The following is a 24,535-nucleotide window of genomic DNA, read 5'->3' as shown; positions in this document are numbered from 1 at the left end:
AAGCCATCTTGACGGCCAAAGAGCGAACCTTGTTCCTGTGGCAATTAAGCTGAGGCTGCCATCTATTGGTTATTCTCTCAACCAAGCTTAACAGCGCCATCTGTATGTAATAAAATGCACTGCAAGCTCTGGTTCAGAACTATGAGACCGAAATCTGGCCACTTTTAGCTCATTTCCGGTGTAGAAGTGTCATCTGGGGGGTGTCAGCTCATGTCACTATATTTCCCGTTGAAAATGCCAATTTTTCCATTTCCCAAATAAGTAACAAAATCTCCATTAGTTACACGTATTTTGTGGCTTTATTTAAATACTCAATTGAGGCAATTCGAATGGTTGGTTGTTCTATAGAGGGCGTGGTCGCAAAACTGTACTTTGTTGAATATATATAACTATATTTGCATGTAATTGGATTCGTATTTGAATTGGTGTAGACTATTTAGATGTCGGTTCGTATATATTGAAAAAGTTATTCCATAGTTTACATTCATAAAAGTTCAATTACATCAATTATGTGTTCTACAAAACTATTTGCGCTGCGATCTCGAGAGTTAATGTTACGGCTACCATAGTTCTCCCTTTAATAATTTAATGGAACAACTCAAGGTCCTTAGCAGTAGGTCTGTGTTATACATCTATATATAATGCATTAAAGTACGCTTAGGGAAAACAATATTCGACTTAAACGCAAGGCTAATAAACAAAATCAGTGCTGGGCTCTTGGCTCTCTAAATGCTAAATAATACGCACAACTGTGTGTGTGAGTGTGTGGGTTTGTGTCCAGTGCCAGCAAACTTAATTGATAAACATTAAATAACATTTGGATTTAGATTCAGAACTTGCATTCGCAGCGAAGGTTAAAGACATCTCCGATCTCTTCTTCCTGGAGTGGCAGCTAGAAATCCGATATATATAATATATAGTTTCTGGGGGGAATGAAGCAGAATCACTCCCTCTTTCTCCATATTTTTTCGCTTAAACTTAATTTTAGAGGAAAGTGTTCTATAGGATGTAAGCTCTCCTTTCCCCCCACCACCAATTCGAGCCACTCCACCATCATCATCTTGAATTAACCCCCTCGAGCGGCAATTAGCGCTTGCAACGCACATGGATTAGGCGCCCGCGTCGCAGAGGGACAGCACCGGAACCGGAGACAGAGGCCGCAGCCGTGGCAGCCTGAGCCTCAGCTGGAGCAGGGCCCAGGGCCAGAGCAGCCAGTGGAGCTGCCTCCAGGTAGGAGGGGGCTGTAGCTGGAGCTGGTGCCGGAGCCAGAGCCTATCACATTGGAACGCGCCGCGCCAGTAGATATTCGGAGAACTGCTGACCGCCCACGCTGGCCTCGATGGTGAAGCCGGCATTGAGGAGCCGCGTGAGCACCTGCACCGAGTTCAGCTTGCAGTAGCCATTCAGCGGGAAGCGAATGATTTGCCCCCAGTCGCCCTGGTTCCAGGACACGCCGCTGCGACTCGACTGTGTCGCCTGGCTGGCCTCCGGGAAGAGCTCGTCGAGCAGTGCCCGCTCCGCCGATAGCATTATGCGTTCGCCCAGATCCGGTGAGATGTGCAGCGCCACGACCTCGTAATTGCACTCCGGCGACGCACTCGTCCGCGGGCTTGTCTTGATGTGGCGCGCCGGCGGAGTGGGAGTGGGTGGCGCCACCAAATAGTTGCCATTACGAACGCGATCCTTGCGCATGCTCTCCAGCTGCTTAATCATCGCTGCAGGCGTCAGTCGGAGTTGGAGATGCCAGTGGAGTAGGAGATGCCAGGGGAGGCAGACAAGAAAGGGGAGAAGAGCAAATTAGCGGGCTATAAACGCTGGTGGCCATAACGAGGGCCAGTGTATGCACAGGGGAAAAATTATAGCTACCAATTCCATTAATATAGCTATAATTTTTCACTAATCTCTGTGAGATACTTACGCTCCACTTCATAGTAGCGCGCCTCCTCCAGCAGCAGCTCCAAGTCCGGAAAGTCCTCGGCAATCAGAAGTCTTGAGTTTCTCATAAAGTTCAGAATGTGACGGAACATTCCACCATCGCGATCGATGAAGTAATGCTGCTTCAGCGAATCAAGAACGATGGGTATCTGGCCATTGAATAGTTTGGCCAGCTTCGACTCCGGGTACTTGGTGAGCGTCTCCAGGGAGCTGGTATAAATGGTACCGCCCACATCGATGTGCACCGGCGCCGTGTACCGGGAGGCGGCTGCCACGCATGGTATCCCAGTGATGGGCTTGTGGTTGCCGTGCAAATAGGAACTGGCCCCCGCCGATCCGGCACCGCCGGCGGCGGCAGCAGCTGCCACTGCCGCAGCGGCCGCCGCCGCCCCTGGCAGCCCCAAGGGGGTCACTGAGGAACTGGCGGGCGGCGTCGGCGTGGGCGAAGAGGAGTTTGAGATCGTTGGCGAGACGGTGGGCGAAGCGCTGTAGGCGAAAGCGGAAACGGAATTCACAATGAGATGGGCGGTGACAATAAAGGGGTCGTTTGGTTTATTTGTGGCAACAGGGGACCTGACATATTATTGTATAAGAAATGACCTCCCTTTAGCATATGACTTTTGATTTGAAATTAATCATATATACATATATCTCTTTCTTCATAATACTTTTTGTTAGATTACTTGAAAAATAATATAAAATAATATTTGTATTTCTTTTTGTTGTATTATGACAATACACATTAATACAGAGCAGCAAGAGCCAATATAAAAATATGTTCTTATGGCATGGCCCAAGGACTTACCTGATTTTAATGTCGCTTCTGGCATAAATGCGGCCCGTGGAGGACAAGTCGCGTGGCTCCAGGGCCTTGACATCTCTTTCGCGCTCTCGATCCATATCGCATTTTTTCCTGCAATAAAATCGGTATTCAATATTTGCTTAATTAATTAATTAATTGGTATAACGATTATCTGGTATGAGCCAGGCCAGACACCACAAGGCTAATCATGAGAACCGATTGAGCCCCTTAACCAAAATTGGAAAATGACTTGACTCTGATTACGGACAGCAACAACAACGATGAAGGACAGCAAACGTGACAACGAAAATATCGCTTACAGCTCTCCACAGGGACCCATAAAAGTTCACAAACACAGCGAGATATAAAGGGATTTTAGGGGGAAATGTGGAGTCCAATACACTCAAAAAAAAAAAAAAAATGGAACTGAAAGTCTCATAATCACATTTAAAAACTCGATACATAATCATTTTTACATATTAAAGATTTAAATAATTATAAATAGCTAGAAAGACTCGATTTTTGATGCTGATCAAGAGTACATGAGATTTATAGGGTCGGAAATGACTCCTGTATAAATTATCACCAAGATGCTGTAATATTATGGGACTAACAGATCAATATTTTTTTATGATCATTATTTTTTATCACTGCTTGTTAAATATCATAATAAGGTCAACAATGCATTAATTTACCAAATTTACTTAGTTAATATTCTCTTAGTGTATTTACATATATATGTATATGTATATGTTTCATATGGTGCATAGTCTTGGGCCGATTGTGTGGGAATATTTGGTTTTTCACTGCGTTTCCATCTCGGTTACGGGGCTTTGGGCCCTAAGCGATCGTCTCTCCGCGGCTTGGGTCGTCGTGGACAAGACAAAATCGCCAGCCTGCCAAACAGGGTCTGAACCGAGCCCGGGCGGCGGGCCATCGGTGCAGTTAATGTTAACGGCCATCGAGTGCATCGTTTTGGTTCGGCCTTTGGCCTCCGGGGCTTGCGAGTCGAATTTCACACGAAAATCACGTTGTTTGGAGGCGCGGGAAATGTGGTTGCGTTGCTTTGCGAGGGTGGAGGGGATAGTGTGCGGCGGTGGGTGTGTGAGCATACGTCAATTATGACGTGTCACTTGTATGCGTGCCACATGGCGTATACGCAACGCGGCCACTGTGTGCCGTCTTAACAAAGTCAACACCAATTACCAAGTGAGCCGCACTCCGGCCACATCTAAATCTGCAAAGAGCAGGGTCAGAGCTAAGCTATATCAGCATCAGCATCAGCATCATCATCATCAGTATCAGTTTCCTGACTGCAGGACTACGAAATTAATAAAACTCAATCAGGCAGCAAGTAAGCCAACTGAAACGAGTTTTCCCACATGACAAATGTGCTCATGTTTTCTGCGCATTAGCCTGGCCAAACAGACAGACAGTTCTCTTGGGTTATGAATGCAACTAGAGGGGGTTTTTGGGTTGGAAAAGGTTGTTAAACATTATGGAGAAATATGTTACTAGCCGAGAGGATTTAAGAAATATAATTAATATGAATAGAGACATGAAAGTACCTTTATTCTTGATTGAAAAATCTATAAGAATGAATCAATTTTACGGTAATCTAGGCTAACTTCCTTAAGGCATTCTTTTAATTACTATAACTAAATCTAAAAGTTCCTGCACAATCTCATTTAATTCTTCCATATATAAATAAACTTAAAAGCCCTTGGTTAACCCATAAAACTCTTTCTCGAAGAGCATCAAATCTTCGCCTTACCCTGCAATTCTTCGCTGGCCATGTAGCTAAACAAGTTTGCTTTTTTTAAATGTTTGGAGCCCTGCGGGCAAATGACTGGGGCTGGGTAATTACGATTTGATTAACTTTAACTACATGAACATTCAAATGCGAATGGGAATGGGAATCCGCATGGGGTGAGCAGGAGGTGGACATGAGGGTTCCAGTGCTGCGGAAAGGAAAAGATGGTAAAAAAAGCACCAAATAGAGTCGCTGGAAGAGCAAATAAAAACCACAAGCAGTGCCACAAAAAAATTGCACAAAATAAATGCCTGCAAGGCGATTCTCATGGCAGCCATGAACCAAGCAACAGAAAGAGAGAGAGAGAGAGGTAGAAAAAGTGTGAAAGAGAGAGCTAGCTAGCTGGGGTTTTATTAATTTACGGCAATTATAAAGCGTGAGTAATGCGTTCAATCAAACATTGGCTATTCGTTTATGGGGATCTGGCTTAATGGTTTCCTGGCCAATAACCAAGGAATAAATCCCCCGCAATTCCAAACCCTCTTCCAAACCCCATGGCAAACGTCTCTTTGGCCACCTTCTACTCCTTGCTTCCTTTTGGCCACAGCTGCTGCTTCTGCTGCTGCTGCTGTTGCTGTTGCTGCAGCAGTTGCAGCCACAAAATATGCAATGCCTGGAACTCCGGCTTGCCACACAAACAATTCAATTTCAATTGCTTTGCGGCCCACTTGAGCAGGTGCAACAACAACAACACAAGCAAGACACACACACACACACACACACATACATATATATATATGCACCTGTATCTACTCTATACGTGTGTGTGTGTGTGGACACCCTGAGCTAACGGTATTGTATATAAGACAAGCACTGCAGTTTGCATCCTATTCTAGTCCATTATCGCCTGCGGCGGTATCTTTTCTATGCCATCTAGTAGCAGGACCAGCAAGGAGCGGGTTAGGGGGAGCAACATGGTGGGTTAAGGAAGGGGGGTTAGCAGGGAGCAGGGCAAGGCTGCCGGCAGGGCGTAAAAAGGGGGATGGTGAAGCTAGTGGAGTTCTTCGCAGCGCCTTTGGTTACACTTGAGATGAGGCTACAGAGATGAGCGCGTGATAAGCTGGTAAAGATATATCAGCTAAATACATACTATATATATTTTTAATACTTTTACCAAACTAAAAACAATTAGGTATTAAGATGTATTAAGTGGAATAGTAAGCTATTAAAGTGAAGAGAGACAAAATTGGAACTAACTTATTGGAATTTTCTCACCTAATAATAAATAATAAGATATATGTTATTTGAATAAAACCACACAGATCAATGGAATTTTTTACACACAAAAGTAATTTCTAATTTATTTTATTAACAACTAGCATTCCCCGTGAATCACGTGCGCATCTCTACCCAATCTGAATTTTGAAGAGTTGAGTTGCCTTTGCCATAGTCATATTTGTCAAGCGACTTCCCTTCGTTGCCCTCGCCAGGGAATACCGACATTCTGGCATCCCGACATCCTGCATTCGGCCTTTCTGTTGGCCATCATTTGACATCTTTCTGTGGCGCCATACTGCTTTTAATGGCAATGCCATTAACTCTTAACTCTTGGCATTGCACATTTGTCGAAGGCGCAGCATGGAGGAGCAGCAGGAGCAGCAGGAGCAGCAGGAGGAGGCGTTTGAGTCCTCCTTCGAGGAGTTCAATTTGAGCAGAGTTTCATGTTTCAGTCCCGCACATGTTTACCATTGGCCAGAGCGGGACCGATGGCTGTGAGCTTATTAGTTTGCCATTGTTGAGATTGTGAGTTTGGAGCTGAATATCAGGTTTCCTAGACCAAAGTCCCAGGGTCTGGGATGATGCAGCCTGCCCTTGGGTGAAACCATTTTCCAAAAAGGAATTATGGACGAAACTGGCCGTTGGCACATGCTCAATGTTCGAGTGTTGGGAGGATTTCTAGGACCTCATACTCTTTCTCTGCCCCTGTCTTGTCCATTCCAGTTCCAATGGCAGCTCTTGGTTCTCGGGGGCCTGACTAGATTTCTACCTCCCCCTTCCAAAAACAGGACAAAAGCGAAAACAAAAGCCAAGAAATGAGCTAAAGTGCACACCACACCGGCACACTCTCAACACACACACACACACACACACACACCCACTGAGATAGCGACACACACCTAGGCAGAGAGCATCAGACGTTGACGACTGCGACGCTGACTATGTAACCCCAGAAAATGTCCTGCGGCCAGCCAACCTTCCGCACACAAAGGCCAGACCAGACAGCCCGAGTGTCCTGGTTGCCAGATGCACTTGGAAAAATAAGTAAATATATTAAATAAAATCTATAAAAGCTAAGAAAGGGACAGAGTCCATTCTGAATAGTCTTCGTTTGAGGTACAAACGTTACAAGTTCTATAAGAAAGTCTTTATTTAAGTACTGATTCGATAACTTCCAAAAACAAGTATTTTTTTCAGTAAATAAATATATAATTAGTTAAATAATCTTACATTAAGAAACCTTTTTTAGGGTTTTCAAGTATTATGTCCTTACTTTTTTGACTTACTTCCTTCGAAACCCGAATAATAAATGGCTACTTAATTACCTATATTTCTTTCTGGTCTCCTATCTAAATTTCATAAGAATTTCTTTCAGTGTATAAAGAGCAGGCCAGCTAGCTAGTGGGAGTGAGCGAGAGGACTAGCGAAAAAGGGCAAAAGCTGACTAGGCCCGCGGCGATCGTTTGGAATTAGTGCGGAAATCATGGATGGATACGAAACGAAACCAAGCAAGGAAAGCGAGCCAAGCCAAGCCAAGGAGCACGGAGCATGGAGCCCGGAATCCGGGCGGAACTAGGGTCCAAAGGACTAACCAAAGGTGGGGGCTTATTCATCACCACCGCACATTCGGGGGGTGGGGAGGGGGAGATGAGGGGATTTCCCCGGAATGTAATCCACTGGGGACTCTGCATGAGCGAGTGCCCACTGTACTCGGGCAAGGTGGGATTGAAACTTGGGTTTGCTCCAGCTCCACTCCCCATCCCTTTCCTTTCCTTTTCAGTGGGCGGCTGCTTCCTTCGGGGCTTCTCGTACGAAGGATCCCAGTGTGTGTGTGCATGTGTGTGTGTGTGTGTGTGTGTGTGTGGTGCCTCCTCATTCATTTATCCTTGCAATGCTGAGGGCAACGAGAGCAACAGCAGCAGCAGCAGAAGCAGCAGCAACAACAAAGGAGCGGGAACATAGCCAGTAACCGCAAGGATATACCCACAGTCTATAGTCCGCAGTGCTCAGTCCGACCCAGGATCTGAAGGATAAGGGTAAGGATGCGGACGGGTAGCGAAACCCAAGCCGCTGCAGGCGCAAACTTTTGCGATTGGTAGGTAAGTCTAGTCGTGTCCGTTCTGGCTTTGGCTTATACCCAGGCGAGGGCCATGTGTGTGCCGTGCCGCCTGCATTTAAAGATATCATACCTAAGTTGGTCCCCGTCTCATGGCCCCAAAGGCTCCCCAGGCGTATCCAGCTCCCGCTCCAGCTTCAGCTCGCAAAACAAAACAGAGAGCAGAGCACACCCACAACATACACAGCTCGCTCACAAAATAAAAAGCATAAAAGTAGGAATATAAAAAAGCAAAACGAAAGAAAGTTTTCGAGGCAAAATCTTATCTCAATTTTAAAACGCCGCCGGCTCAAACGCCAACTGTGACGTCGACTGCACTGCTCTCTGGATTCACCTCGAAAGTTAATACGAAAACATTCGGGGCGTAGAAGATTTATCAAACTGCAACACTTGCAGCAAAAGATTATATTTGACGCAGGACGAGGCAAAGGGGACGGAGACGGAGACGTAGACGGAGGACCTCCAGACGTGGGGCTGGAGGATTCCAATTAGACAAGAAAAAGAAAGCAAACTTGCGACTCCGGGGAGCTTCAGATAAGGGAATAGGGGGGAGTGGGCTTGTGTACATAGCCAAGACAAACATAAAGTAAACACACACGCTGCCAGAGAGAGGGAGAGAAGAAAAATCTGCAAAATGTCCTGCGGACAAGTTGAGAAGAATCCAAAGCTCAAGGCGATTCTGGCCGAAGCAAAAGGAAAGGCTAGCAGAGATGAGGCCAGGGCAGCTGCTGCCTTGGCCTGGCCCGAAGTCGACGTCGTCGTCGTCTTGTTTTCGTTTCGCAGTTGGCCAAAACCGAAATCAAAACGCTGATGAGCAGGCAAATGAAAAACTTTTGCCGGCCAGTTGCAGGAGGAGTCGTCGCAGCCGGTCCAAGTAAAACACAAAAAGCCAAAAACTAGGAGGAGGACTCCAAAACTCCTTTACCAAGCCGGCACTCCTGGCATCCCGTTGTTCCACATCCCGCTATCCCGGCATCCCGCCAACCAACTTCTGCGTCGACGTCGTCTTTAGCCAAAGGGTCCAAATGGAGCTGGAGCTGCGGCATATGGGAAATCAGTCCAGGATCCTCCCGCCTCGCCTGCTGCTGCTCCTGCTGCTCCGCTCTTGCCACGAAAATTGTTAGCCAAAGTTGCAGAATGTGTGCGCCATGGCAAATTGTACAAATATATGCGATATATATATGAATATATACGGGGGAATACGGCCCGGACTGGGCTCTCTCTGTGTGTGTGTGTGTATGTGGGCGTGAAGGGAAGTCTGGCAGAAGTTGAGTGAGTAACTGGAGTCCCGGCATACACTGGAGCAGCAGATATTAAAACGCTGCGAGGCTTTCAAAAATAAACTTTGAAAAATTTATTAGAAAATATTAAATAAAAACGACGATTGCGCTGCATATGGCTCACTCACTCAGTCGGCAGGATGAGGAGGGGAAGGAAGGAGCAGCAGCAAGGCTTCGGAGCTACATATGCAGAGCAAACATTCCTCAGCCAACTCGGGGAAAACTGTAGCAACGGCAAGCGGCAACAACGACAAGGAAAATATAAACATATGCAGGATAAATCTACGAGGAGTGTAGGAGTGTGTTGTGTCCTTACCTACAAATTCGAAAATTGAATTGAAAGTCAAAAGCGCAAAGGATGAGCTTGGCTTGGCATGGGTAAGTGGCCGTAAAAGAAAACATTGCGCATACGCAGCGTGGTTCGGTATGGGGGAGCTGAAGGAGTGCCTCTGTGATTGGATGTGCTACTTAATCAAGTGTACATAATAATTAACAGCCATGATTCCACTCGAATGGTGCTGAAACAATGGGCCTACGAAAGGGAAGGGAACTGGAAATGGTTACCGGAAATCCCGTTGCCACAAAACCCATTCAGGGGCGAGTCCTGCTATTGCCACTGCAACTGGCAGCGGCAGACAATGCACCCAGCCTAATTGGTGCAATTTGCGTGTGCATATCGCAGCCAATACCAGCAACAACACACCGACAACATCAGCAGCAGCAGCAGCAGCAGCAGGAGGAACAGACCCGTCAACAGCAGATGCAACACAAAAGCAACTGAGGCAAAGTCCACTCGCCGTTGCAGGTGCATTTTTGGGCAAAGAATCGGTTTCGGTTGGGATAATCCAGGGTATGGAGTTTAGGGGATTAGGCAGGGGATTTCGAATATGAGTAGATTTTGGGACAAGGTAAGGTAAGGTTACAATTGCCCGAGATAAATATATTATACTTCAGGGGAAGTGTAAGTGGTAAAGATATGTTTTCGATTTAAAGATTTATATACAATTTTACTATTACTAAGAAATCGTACAAAGAAAAGTGCACAGGCTTGAAGAAGCTATAACACTCCAAAATTTAAATAATGATATACTGAACTAAAATAAAAGAATACTTTTATAAACTAATAACCTCTAATACCCTTACTACAAAACGTTATGCATTATTTACCATTTGATTTCTTTTATGAGCCACTAAGAATTTAAACACACTCCTATAGATACTCCCCATAAATCATTCACTTAAGCCAAGTGCTTATTATTAACCAAGTTACGCGATAAACCAAATTCGTACCCCTTTTGGAAAATGGGCCAAAACGCGCACTGTTGGTGGCAAATTGGCAGAGCGCCATGTTGATGCTGGTAATGATGCAGAATTGCAACTTAATTAACACACAGCGTGTTAAGAGCTTTTGTGCCACAGTCTCAGCCCCAGAATGCCATTCGGCATTCGAATGCAGCTGCAGCTGCAGCCACTGAGGCCTTTGACTATTGGCTCGTAATGGAAATCACTTTGCCGCCGGTTGCCGGTTAACAGGCAGCAACTTTGCGAAATGCCAAACAGTAGCAGGTATAGGCCGTAAATGTGGATGTAAATGTGAGTGAGAAGCCAAGTAGCTGGTGCTTGCATCCGCTGAACGAAAACAAATTAACTCGGAGGGAGAAGCGGGCAGGTCTGAGCCTCAGTCTGAGTCTGAGTGTGAGGGATCCTGACAATGAGCGGCTGGAGGAATCGCGTAGCCAAACAGACAAACAAACAAGACTTTGGCTCCGCCTCCTGTGCGGGTATTCTCCTTGTGTCTGGCATGCGAAAAAAATAAACGAGGCGAAAAAAAGAGCGGGAGATAAACCCGAACCAAAACCAGTTGCTTCCTCACGAAGGTCGCCTGCCACTTCTTTGGCTTTGCCTGCTGGTTTCCCCATTTGAATACAATTTTTCAGACTGCAGCAGCTCTCTAGCTTTGAACTTTGCCTCGTGACTTGGCATCAGCTCAATGGACATTGGAATTTAGGGACAGACTAAGGGACAGTGGGACAAATTGGTGAAGTAAAGAATTCACGAACAGAGTGATTTTGGATTTACAGAAAACCTGCCTATTTGGCGGACTCAGGGATTCCTTGATTTAAGGTCCTGCAAAGGGAAAACACCGGACAACTCTCATGGACACAGATTCACCGATTCGCTTGCTAAACAAAAATTTGTTGTTCGACTATGCCATATAGATGTATGTATGTATGTATGTTTGTGTTTGGCATTTGGCCCGGGGGTCATCTTTTGGCCGCTTAGTTTTCGACCAGCCACAATACAACCAACCGGTCATGCCCCCTCCTTCGACCTCGGCACCAGGCACCATCGTATTTTATAGCCTTTAAGGTAGAAAAAATAATGCGACTCGTTCTCGTCTGCACACATAACTCAGCCGGGGGCTAAGGTTGCCCAAAAACGCTCGAGGCGCATTTTGTATGATTTTTTCTCTCAATCCCCCGGTCCCAGTCGGAGCAGTCCCAGTCTCACTACGGAGCAATCCCAGTCCCCTTGCCTCGGTTACTCTTCTTACTTTTGTTTATTTCTCCTTTGGTGCGGGCACAGAGCACTTGAGGCGCATAATTTTTTTCTTCTTTCGTACATTTTTTTTTTTAAACAGTCTTCGTTTATGGCGCACAATTTCTGACTTGGCATGTGGGAGAGACGAAAATCAGTTGCCGGAGGCCTTTTTGGCCAAAACCAAACCGAACGAAGCAAAGGGAGAGAGGGAGGGAAGGATCGGGTGGGCCTGCAACTCGGACTCTCCACTGTCGATGCTGTGTGTTGTGTGTCAAAAATTCGTTTATTACAGAATCTTTTTTTAAACTAATTTATTGGCCAGCTCCGAGGCTGGCAGGGATTTGGGGCATTTTGCAAATGAAAAGTTTTCGTTTTTGGGCTTACCGTTTGGGGCAGGAGGAATCCACCGTCAACGGCGATCGTTGATCCAATGCAACAAACGGAGTTCTGTTTTTTTTTTTTTATTATTGGAAAGAGAAAATAATAAAAGAGACATTAGTTTGATGATTGTGATTGGAGATTCAGTGTTAATGTGTAGTTTTAAGATAGGTTTTAATTTTGATTGATTTATTATAGCTTTAATCTTAATATGGAGTATTTCTTTGGTTTTATAAAATATTATTTACGTTAAAAATAAAACTATTTAAATACGAAATTAAAGTCAGAAGGAAAAATTATCAAACCTGTTTGAAGGAACAACGTAATTGATTAATTCTTGACTATTTATAAAGATTTCTGAATAAATATGAGTTTTCTTATAACTCTTAACTTATTTAATTATAATTGTATTTAATTCCAAATAAGAGAAACTTTAAAAAAGTTCTAGTAACCTAATAAATACTTTACAAAATATATTTTTATAAATAAAAAACCATTTATATCTCTTTTGAAGAATTAATATATATAGAAAATAAGAGACCCTTTATCTTTCAAAGAACTCACAAAAAGGTTGGTATATTTAGGAAATGCACTTTAACTCTTTTTAATTACAACGCGCGCGTAGATAAATAATCTCTGTGTGTGTGTGTTTTTCTTTCACGGGAAATCTGCGATTAAGTTTCCTAGCAGATCAGCTTCAACTAAGCCTCGCTACGATGCAAAATTCAAAAACTGAGCGCGCGCGCTAACTGTTAACGGAGTGCTTCAAGTGTTTACTTCCGTTTCCGCTTGCTCGTTCAGTGTGTTTTCCCCGTTAGACCGCAGAGTGTTGCCTACTTTTAAGCGCTCGCAATTTACCTCACTTGCATTCGCGTCGAAAGTTGGCCGAGAACTAATTTTTCAGCCGAGCTTCAAGAAACTGAATCTCCTGATGAATGTGGATGGCTCCGACGTTCGATGTTGTGCCTCGTTCGAGGTTGCAGCTCGATGTTATTGCTCGATGTTGCGCACCCGTGTGCGGGTGGAGTTCGTTGCTCGCGTCTTCTGTGTTGAGGCGACGACCTTGAGAGAGAGCAGCCGGAGAGAGCGCCAGAGAGCTGCGTTTGTTGTTTAGCTGCTGCTTGGCTTTCGCACCATATGATGCAGTGTATGTGTGTGTGAGTGTGTGTCGGCGTGCCTCTCTATGTGTGCGAGTGTAAGTGTGGGGGCTGCGTGTGAACGTTTAATAGTCTATTTCCGGTTTAAGTGCTCCGTTGTTGCAGTTGTTCGCAGTTGCTGTTGTTGTTGTTGTTGGTGGTTGCAACTAAGCTGCCGCAATTAACATTGTAACTGTAAATAGAACAATTGGCTTTGGCTAAAATGCTTTCGCTTGGCTTATAAATCGATGCATTTAATTAGAGCTGGTACACTCACAGAGCAAATCGAAAATTTAATGAGGTTTACTGGGTATTGAGAGTCTAGGGTTTTTATTTTTAATTTTTGGAAAATCATAAAAATATGTAAACCCACTGAATTTTTTTATATATTTTTGAATAAAATATAGTTCAAGTTGTTCAATCGTAACATAAAAATTAAGCTAATTTTTCGAAAAGTTCCCTCTTTTCAAATAATATAGAAATTTTTCCTTGGTTCGAGGAACCCCTTGAATTAAACAGAATAATATAAAGACCCATAATATTGTAAACATTTGTACAATCTTTTTTTTAAAAAAAAGCAAAGTATTCGTATTTATTAACAATACATTTTTTAAACTTATAAGTTATATTATTCTTAGCAGAAGAAATATATATTTATCAGACTGGTCCCAAAATTATTTAATTCCTCAAATTCCAATAGATATATCTTCCTCTAAATTAACTTTTTCAAGTGTAGATTGAATTCCAAGCCAGACATTGCATTAATCACGCTGGGAACATCTCTATATATATGGCCGATATTCTATAATTGTAAATATCAAAGCCTGTGTGTGTTTTTGTTGCCCTTGGCGAAGGTTGTGTGCGGGTGTATGGGTGCATGTACACCTAACACCCGCCAGTTGTGCCCCGCGTCCGTTTCGAACTGTATTTGTGTGTGTGTGTGTGTGTGTGTGCCAATGTGCGTGTTTGTGTTAATGACAAAGCATAGAACGCTGCTGCCGGCGGCCAAACGAAATGAAACTTTGTGCGGCATCAGCTCCAGAGACTTTGAAGAAGAAGAACCAGCGGCGACGAAGGCAGCAGCGACAGCGGCAGCGGCAGCGGCAGAAGCATCAGCGGTACGAAGAGCGGGGCAAACTGCCAACGGAGTGAAGCAAAGGCAGAGCTGAGCAGAGCAGAGCCTGAGCAGAGCCTGAGCCGGGCTGAAGCGCCGCCGGGCATCCGACGAGCGACTGCGACGGAGGCAGCTGAAATATTTTGTTGCCCGGCGGCAATGCAAAGAAAAACTTGTGATAAATACGCCTCGGGACGTGTTTCAAAACACAAGCGGGAAAGAGAATCATACACTTGGAATGACAATTGTCTTGAAAGAATCAAAAACTTATAAAAATTAAGTCAAAGATTTCAACCTTGGAAATATAAAGGTAACATTTACAAGGCTAGAAGTCTTAAGAAGGAGTCATTACGGACCTTATATCATTACAGATCATATATATTCTTGATCAACATCAAAAACCGAATCAAAAAAGCCAAGTTTGAAAGAAGGATAAAATTGAAAAATTGTTTCAATTTTTTTTTTTTTCAAAATAAAAATGTTAATCACAGTATGAGGATTTGAACACTAACACAGAAAAAAAGACAATCCGCATTAAAATTAATGCGCTTTTGGCTTAGTCGTGCTCGATTTCAAATTCGACCTCCTGAACATTTTGCAAACTCTATGGATAAAAAAGTTATCAAAATTAATATTTTATTACAATAATACTATTATAATTTTATTCCTAGGGCTCCCATTTTTTCTCCAATAATTTGGAAAGTAAAATTACGTTCTAAACAAAGTACACTGGTTTCATTCAATTCATGACAAATATCTTTCAGATAACAAATATTTTAGATTTACTCTGCTTTGTTTTTAGTGACGAAAGAGAGAAAAGATAGATTCAGAGAGAGAGAGAGAGAAAACCCGGTACAGTGAGGCCTGCAGTTAGGCAGCTGTAATTAAAATGAGTGCGAACTTTCCACCCACTCGCTGCTAGGAAAACGCCTGCGGTGGGTGAAATAACACCAACCCCTCTCCTCAAACCCTCCTCTAGAGAACCCACCCAAAACCCTCTTGCCGAGAGTTGTGCCGCATCATTTTTCATTGGCAATTGTTTCGGAATGCTCGCTTATTTGTCCCCCGGCCATATTCATTTTGGAGTATATGCGCCGCAATAATATTCCGCTATATTTGCCCGTTGCAGAAATTTCGATCTGGCTTAGAGAGGGTCGCGTGACACGACATGATACGATACTTTAGTGCAGAAACAAGGATTATTTTTTAAATACATAATTCTTATAATAATGCAAGGCCCGAAAATGCATTAAACAGACAAGTATATCTCAGTATTAAATGATATTTTTGGTGATATACCTAAAAATATGTTAAAGTCCCGAAAACCTAATCCAAAACTAGAATAAAATATATTCTAAAACCTCAAAGAGGCTAACACAATGTGAAGTTCCTTATAATCCAAATTATTTATATCTAAATGAATTCCTACTAATTTATGAAATTAGCCATTTTTGACCTCAATATATATATGCAAATGATCCCTGAAAACATTTAATCATTTTCCTTGGTGTGGACGCTCACTAACATTTCCATTTTTCATATTTATCAGCTTCCCTGCCTACGACGAGTGGAAATTGTTGCAATTTTATCGCTCATTTCACTCACTCAGAACACGCTTGGGGATGGAGTGGGAGTGAGTTTTTCCGAGGGGCTCTTTTATTGTTTCAAATGATGGTGAAGCGGGAGGAGCTGGGTGCTGGGAGCTGTGAGCTGGGCTCCTTTATTTTGACGTCGCTTTGCGTTTTTGCCATTTTAAATATTTTTTTAATCACAAGCTCACGCACACAGAGAGAGAGGGGCAGAGTGGAGGGAGAGTCGTATTCAGTCACTCATATACGAACTCATACATATGGCAATACCAATATTTCAAGCCAATTTGCTGCAGTTAGCCGCCAGCGGACTGCCAACAAAATAATTCGACAAAATGTGTGCGGCGCGCTTTATGCTTTATTGTTTGGATCACCGCGGGGCAGAGGACGAGGGGCTTGCGGGGGAGTGTGGGTGCAGCTGCAGGACTCCCATATCCCACACACATGCATTTATATATGTATATATATATATATATCTGGAATATATATATATATACATATCTGATGGTAAAAACGAATGCTCTCTCTGTGGGATCAGCTCAGAAATCAGCGTCGACATCCAGCTCCAGCTCCGTTCCGTTTGTAATTATTTGTTGATGGCTTTTTAAAGTAGCCCGAGCGCCACGCCCCCCGCAGCAATGGGCTGCCGCCCATATTGCATATTGCATATTTATTCAAGGCTTGTGCATTTGCTTGTCAATCAATACGAATACGAATATACGAATATATGTATATGGTACTGCAAACCGTCCAAAAACACACATATGCTGAGAATTTTCGCAGATTTTTTGTTGCTCCTTGCTGGCCGACACCATCACAGCCTCATCATTATTGTGATTTTTTATTATTACTATTATTTATGTGTGTGTTTGTGTGTATTTTAAAACATATACGTATTTGTACACATATATGTATATTTTTTATTATTAACGATACACGCTGTACGAACAAACAACAAAAACATACACCCATATGGGATGGGTGCATATATGATACATATATGAAAAGGCTCATAAAATTCACAATGTCTGGCCGCAGGGCTTTTACTTAATGATGCCATTTTTGCCGCCGCAGCCAGAAATTCGCGTTAAATTTTTAACGCACGACCGAACTGCAGCATCCACATACATATATACATATATCAGCCATCAATTCAAGCATTCATCCATCCATCCATCCAGTTAACCATTCATCCATATGTGGCACACAACTTTACATTAACATTTGAATGGTAATCATGTAACAGCTCTGCTCTTCCGCCTCGTAAGAAAATATTTGTGTTGCGGCTTTAAAGAGCCAATATCGGTGGTTAATGGGTTTAACCATATAGCAAAGATTGCGAAATTCACAAAGACGAGAATGAAGAATTTACCCAAATGGCTCTGAGTTGGTGATGGAGAAGAGAAAACTTCAAAATAAATTAACGTCTTCATAGATTTGCATTTCAAACTTTGACTTATATAAAAATAATGAGAAAATAGTACGATAAGGAGGGGAATACCTTATTTAAATATTCTTTACCCAAAATATTCCATCAAACGTTCTAAGAATAATAATAATTATTGAAACGATCCAGAAATACTTAAACTTTAAAAGTATATTAACCCATCCAACTACCTTTAAAAAAGAAAGCCCCTATATATTTTTCTGAGCTCATATTTAATTGTAAGACTTTATAAATATATATGATGTATGGAATATACCCCTTCGGGTGAGAGAAAGCTGGACTTTTACTGGTGAGAGTGGCAATCATTTGATGTATAAATCTTGATTGCGGGGCACTTATCATCCTCATCGAATGGCGTAAAAAGGGGCGAGGCCAGGAGTCAATTGCCGACATCCTTTTGTCATTAGCAATGCCGTGACATTTGTCATTAACTGCATAATGATTCCTATGCAGTTTGGCTAACTTCCCCATACTCACACACACACATACACATTCGGAGTGTGTGTGCATAATTTTAATGATTTACAAACTAGCCCGTTGGCGTTTTTTAGCTCACCAACTGACAGTTGATATCCAAAGACAAGCAGAATGAGGGAAATATATAACGCAAAAGAAGATATAGCCGCGAGTTATGAACGGGGCGAGGGACCAGTTCTTTATTTCCACGTCTTTGGGTTAGGAGGGGCTGGGAGAACGGAAAAGGATTGCTCGAACATGCAACTAAGATGGCCTCGGGTCCTGCAGAAACTGAGCTCAGCTCGGCAAAAATGTGCAAGTTAAAAATAAGTTAAGTTTGAGTGGCTGGCGGCGATGGCGGCGGCCCTGTGTGCATTTTGCATATAATGAGGGTCCTCAGTTCCAGCCCCGTCCTGCCCCGACCCCATCTGCTGCCCAGATTCCGGTTGTCACCTGCCGGACGTACGAATACGAGTATTTCGGCGACAAAAACTGTGATTCCCTGGCAATTATGGCCCCAGCCGGTTCTCTGTGTTGTTCTTAAATTATATGCGAGAGTGCATATTATCCTTTGTGTGCAGCTGTGGTAATATCAATGATACCCCATGCAGTTGCTGAGCCCGGACAGTTGTCCAAACACGTGCCGTGCAACAAGTTACCAAAAAATGCAAACAAACCACGCTTGGAAAATGCGAAATATAAAAGGTGCGACCATAGAATACTCGATTATTAATCCTCATAAAAAAGCATAGCCTACTTTATGGGGTAGTAGGAAGGGAAGTGAGGAGTTAGCATATATAAATATTTGTATTATGTTTGGCTTTAGAAATATACATTTTTATATAAAGTTATAAATATATATATGTATATAGAGAGAGAAAGATATAGTTATTGATAACTAAGTATTCATTTTTTGATTAAATCGTTTTCTAGTGCAGACATCCTATATCAAACCCTAAAAGTGTATGTTTTATCTAAAATAATTTTCACAATAAATACAACTTATTAGATAAATACTTTTAACAGAAATGAATTTGTAATGATTCTCCAACTCAAAAACAATACCCCTGCGTACCTCTCAAGGACTATATCCACTCTACATATATACCCCTCTTATAAAGGGTATATTCCGTAAAAAAAAATGGCATTGACCAACTGTTATTCACCTGCTACCACGTTGTCGTTGTTTTTGACGCTGTCGCTGTCGTTCTAGCTGTAGTTGTAGTTGCTTTCGCTGTCGCTGTCCAAACAAACACAGGTGTAGCACCAAAAAACACACCCACTGAACCTGAACCACCGTTGAGCGAAGACAATGCCAGACTGTTTGGGTCTAAGCAGATTGGCGTCGAGCATGTCGCCTGCAACATGTTGCGTGGCCCTAGGGCATGGCAGCAGCAGCAGCAGCAGCAGCAGCAACACGGGATGTTATCAGCCGCAACGTAAACACAACCACTACAACTAAGTATCCATATCCGCAGCAGAGATCGCCCCCTCTCCGGGTGCTCCTTCCTATGCTGCTCCCTCTGTACAGCTAGCTCGCTCGCTCCAGACTGGTTGTTAGCGTGGCTAAGTCCGCGATGCCAACAGATGCGATGCGATGCCAATGTTCGACGTTTCAGCTCCATCTACAGCGTCCGCTCCCGCCGCCGCTCTTGTCCCCACATCCTCCCCGTTCCCCCGCTCACCTCAGCTCGCCTTGCCCCCGGGCGTTCGCTTGTAATTATAATATTTCAACCCAAATGTGACCCGCGGCCATGCGCCAATGATGGATTTCAGCTCGTTCCCCTTCCAGTTGCCCCTGCATATAATATGGCATATATACAGGTACACGGAGAGAAATTACAAGCTAATCAGGTGTTAGTATTAAACAAATATTAAGTATTAAGTATAAATAATAAATAGTTAGGAAATGAGTGACTATAGTTTTTGTATGAGTAAGCATTACATAACTTGAGGTCTGGGAGTTCCTGAGATTTCATATCCTACAGCAACAGATAATTCTGTAGTGTCTGTAATTTAAATTCGATTGATTTGAAATTTGGTACCTAGATAGCTATTAAAATAAAAAATATTTTATTTTTGAATACCAAATCCCTATCTAAAAAATACAAGCAACATTCCACTAGATTTTCGGTTACAAGACAAGACACTTTGTTGATACATTTCAGAAGGAAATTGTATAAATCCAGAAGCTATTCCCAATTACTTATCCCATTCTCAGCTACCAATACTTTCCAGTGTATTTATTGTTGGCTGAAGACAGAGCCAGGGCTAGCGATACCCGAGATACGGAACGGAGAGGTGCGCCGTTGTTCCGGGGTTGCTGATGCTGATGCCGAAGTTGCTGTTGCTGTTGCTGTGCAATTTGTGGCCGGCGGGCAAAGCGGATTGGCCTCCGGCCAGACATGTGAATAAAATTACATTCACTATTTTATATGCCACATGGCATAGAGTGTGTTGTATGTATGGCATTTATCGGTGCTTATGTATGTATGTATGTACTTGAGGCATGCTGGTGCCATGTGGAAGGAAAAATTGTATCGTATGTAGGTAGAAATAATTGAATTGGCACATCAGCTAAATCACTTTTGTATATATAAACATATCTATATGGATGGACATGCTGGAACCTGAGATACAGATACAGATACATCGAGAGAGAGATAGAGAGAGAGCAAGTCAAACCGAGACTCGGACCGGACCGGACCGGACCGGGGCAATAACAAGATTAGATCACTGAGAGAAGAAGCTGCCGGCGGCCATCCGGCAATGGAAAAGGGTAAAGCGTAAACGGAGCTGCCACTGACAATAAACATACACAGAGCGAGGTCCGAATGGCCCGACCGGACCACCATTTGCCCCTCATCCTACACCGCTCCTAAGCTTCCCTCCTCTGGCATGTTTAAGTTTTCCTCGGAACACAACCAGGTGAGCATTAATCAAGCCAAACAACCAAATAACTCATGGCCCTGGCTAATAGAGACATTCGGCCAAGCGAACATGGAGGTAATATCAGGAACGAAAGTTGAAGTTGAAGCTGAAACTCAGCCAAAAGTTCTGACAGTTAGACAAACAAGAATTGTTGAAAGTGATTAACAAAGCACTAAATAGAGGCTTATTCGCATTTTGTTTTTGTTTTTAAAGGAATTCATTAACTAACTTAATAGTGGTTTATATTAAGTAAAAATAAGTTGGTCATTTAAAGCTACCATAAAAACATATTAATGAAATACCATGATAGTACCCAAATAATAATAATAGTATTCGAATGTAAAAGAAATTGCATTACTATGATTCCAAAGTAAAAAAGAAATTACTACTAGAAACTATTGCTAAATACAAATTATACAAAAATAATACCGTCTTTTTTTGCCAATGAATATATTTCATGAAATTCATTACAAAGTTGGAATAAATATCACAATTAACCACGATTAAAAAAAAAACAAAGAAAACTCTGAAAGACTTATCCTTGTTATACAATAAAATTCCCTCAAGTCAACTAGATTCCTTCAACCCCACACATTTAATGATTAAATCTTAATCTTAAATCTTAAGTTTAATAAGCTTAAAGTTTACCTTAAATGAACTGATAATTACACCTAAGACCCAGCGATTTAATTCACTTACAAATAGTGGAGGAGAAATCCCTTAACGGCAAGTGTGGTATTAAAGTGCCACCCATGACCATATGTGTATATAGTGTGTGTGTGTGTGTGTTTGGTGTGCCGTGGTAATTAAATTGGCATTAATTAAACTTGCGCTGCTACTGTCGACGCTTCCCAGCAGCTCAAGTGCCGCTCATTAAGCAATTAAGGGATAATTATCAACGGCGTTGCCTTTTTGCAATTTTCATGCGCAAAGTGTTAAAATCACTTAATAGGCGTCCACATCCTGGCCTTATGTGTGTGTGTGTGTGTGTGTGTGTGGTGTGTGTTGTTGTTGTTCTGCTTCTTTCGCGGCTTCCAGGTGAGTATGTAGGTGAGTGTATGTAATGTACGTGTGTTCGTGTGTGTGATGTTTGTGCACGCACGCGGCTGTTTGTTTAAGTGTAGCGTTAAACGCGGCCACTGACAAGCAGCGGATGCCGTGGCACCTGTAAGCACCTGTAAGCAATGCCGTTTTACAGTTGTACGTGTATATGTGTGTGAGTGTGAGTGTGTGTTGCAATGTTGGTCCAACAACAACAACAACTAGCACAGCAGCAACAACAACTAATAGGCGGCCCGAGTCTGTGAACCATAAGCTGTATTAATGCAGTTATAAGTGAAGTACTCACACCCACACATCCAAACAGAGGCATACACTGAACGAAAAATAAATAAAAGGTATTAAATAAAATGTATAAGGTTGAGAAATATGATTAATTGAAATAAGGAGTTCTCTCCATCTCCAGCCTCGCTTTAGGTTTCTTTTTCGTTTTTTTATCCGTATCAACATATATTTTTAATATTTCTTTCAGTGTAACTATGTCTATAAAATATACGATAATTTATTACTTTTTCTATGAATTATAAATATTAAAATAAAATTAATTGCGCTTGACAGACCTTACAATAATTGCAATAATTACGATGGGGTCAACGACATATTCATGGGTAGTTTATCATTTTAATTGTATGTGCCAATGCTTAAATAACTCATAAATATGCAATACTATTCGCTCAGTGCACATTGCTGACACTTTGACTGACAACAAACCGAACAGAAGCAACAGAAGCAGTTAAGCGACCGCCAACAGCCAACAGCCAACTGATGAGTCAGTCAGTCAGTAAAGCAATTTACAGACATCTGTTACACCTGTACACCTGTACATCCCTACCTCCCCCTCCTCTGCAGCACACCCAACACACACACACATACACGCAATCGAGCATTTAGGCAAAGGGACAGATGAAAAAGTGCTGAAAAACGAGGTGAGTAGCGGGGGTAAAATGTGAAAAAAGCGTGCGAAATGCGTGAAAGCTTCGTTTACAATTAAACGGAAGCTGTGACCAGTCCAGGGAATTGAATCAGTTACACGGAATGTGAATAATTGACCAAAGAGTGGAGTACAAAATAGTTTATAATTGAACTCCCATTAAGTAGAAAGTGGAACGGGTTAATGTAACAATTACCATAACTTTAAGTAAAACAAGAAATTAAGCTAACTATGGGAAGTCAAATTGTGATAGATTTTGTATGATAGTTTTTTTAGGGTTTACAAATCGCCATACTGAGTTTTACAAAATTAAATTGTTTGTACATTTTTTACAATTTCAACAATGTAACCCTTTATACAATTTTTGAAATTTTGAAAAGAGTGGTTCGGCCTTTCATGTTGATTAAAAATAAATATGATTTACAGGGTCGAAAACGATTCCTTCACAGCGTTACAAGCTTCTGACTTAAACTATATATTTCCCTGCAGAGTGTATAATAAGTGTGAGGTGAAAATATACAGAATTCTAAAGGAATTTTTGATAAGGAAACGCAATAATATAAATAACAAAACAACTACAAATTCAAATAATTAAAATCATAATTATATTAATGTAGAAAATACAAAGGCAAATGTACAAAAGGAGTAATTAAATGCAACTCCTATTAAAGGAAAGCATCCTCTGACTGCTGAGAAATTATAAATATTCTCTGAATTAAATTATTATTCTAGTTTTTTGGAATTTGTGAAGCAATTTTAAAATTCTGCCCTTGGGCCATCAATGCTACTGATAAGCCGATGAACTATTTAGGCCTTGGGTAGATGAAACTAAATGCTGTAATGCAGAGGCCACTTTCATTTCTGTGCCCCACCTGGCATGTGACCCTTATCATCTCCGGGGCTCCCTTCAGTCATCTCCGTCCAATCCCCCAATCCTCATGCCCGTTCCCAATCCCATTTCCAATCCCAATCCCAATCCCATTCCCATTATCATCTCTCCGCCCAATTCCGATCCCCCCTCGAACACTTTCGCCTCGGAGCAAATACAAAAGGCCACATAAATTCCTGTTTCTGTTGGCTGCCTTTGTGGCCGGCCTTTTGTGGCTACCCATGGCGTGAGATGCTGATCCGAGACTCCATATCCATATCCATCTCTCCAGCTACGGAGCTCCAGAGCTCCAGAGCACCAGAGGCTTTGAGACCCCAGCTCCGGTCCGGTCATAAACGGATTGGCCCCGAGGTGTAAAACTTGCTGTTGCTGCTGCACACTTTTCAAAAATGCCTGTCAATGCGTGACATTTCATATTTAAGTTATAATCTGCATGCATTACTTTTGGCTCCAAAATGGACGATGAAGCTGGAGAGGATGGGACTGTAGAAATTTAATGGCATGCTAAATTAACTGCAGGCTAATTTTCAATAAAACTGACAATCCATATATAGGTACACTTGCTGTCAAAAGATTAGCTTTGAGAATCGGAGATGATTTACTAGTATAAGCTGTGAAGGAAAAGTCTTAAATTGTGTTGAATACTTAAGACTTTACCTTCCCATCCAACGCCCGGTTACAATATTGCATGTAAAAATATTAAGTAAATATATTTTATATAAAAATGTTTAAGTAAATTATGCGACATGATTTTTAAATAAGTCTTTTGACAGGCTTATAAGCACTAGGACATTTCCTTAATCTCTTTAACATTAAATATAATCCATATTTCCAAATACAACGCATTGGAAGATATATAAATATTTTAAATTCATTAGAAATCACTTTATATCCATATGT

The 24,535-nt window shown here is 42.2% G+C and overlaps 1 protein-coding gene across 2 annotated transcripts; it reads right to left on the bottom strand.

The window, feature by feature from the left end:
• Window positions 1-276: 276 nt before the first annotated feature.
• Window positions 277-19,147, bottom strand: twz (BTB/POZ domain-containing protein twz). Of its 2 annotated transcripts, XM_020959726.2 has the most exons (6): window positions 18,992-19,147; window positions 12,942-13,412; window positions 12,090-12,152; window positions 2,741-2,848; window positions 1,919-2,421; window positions 277-1,715 (listed from the first exon to the last, which is right to left on the bottom strand). In XM_020959726.2, the coding sequence occupies exons 2-6, from the start codon at window positions 12,950-12,952 to the stop codon at window positions 1,276-1,278; spliced, it is 1,125 nt and encodes a 374-aa protein (XP_020815385.2). In that variant the 5' UTR covers window positions 12,953-13,412; window positions 18,992-19,147; the 3' UTR covers window positions 277-1,275. The 2 variants fall into 2 exon arrangements, with proteins under 2 accessions (XP_020815385.2, XP_086687676.1); XM_086831550.1 differs by lacking the exon at window positions 18,992-19,147 and having other exon boundaries at window positions 12,648-12,977.
• Window positions 19,148-24,535: the final 5,388 nt, after the last annotated feature.

This window comes from Drosophila serrata, unplaced genomic scaffold (genome assembly GCF_035046125.1).
Source record: "Drosophila serrata isolate PLE 108 unplaced genomic scaffold, ASM3504612v1 contig_240, whole genome shotgun sequence".
NCBI lineage: Eukaryota > Metazoa > Arthropoda > Insecta > Diptera > Drosophilidae > Drosophila > Drosophila serrata.
The sequence above is the reverse complement of the archived record's forward strand: the minus strand, read 5'-3'. Positions and strand labels throughout refer to the sequence as shown.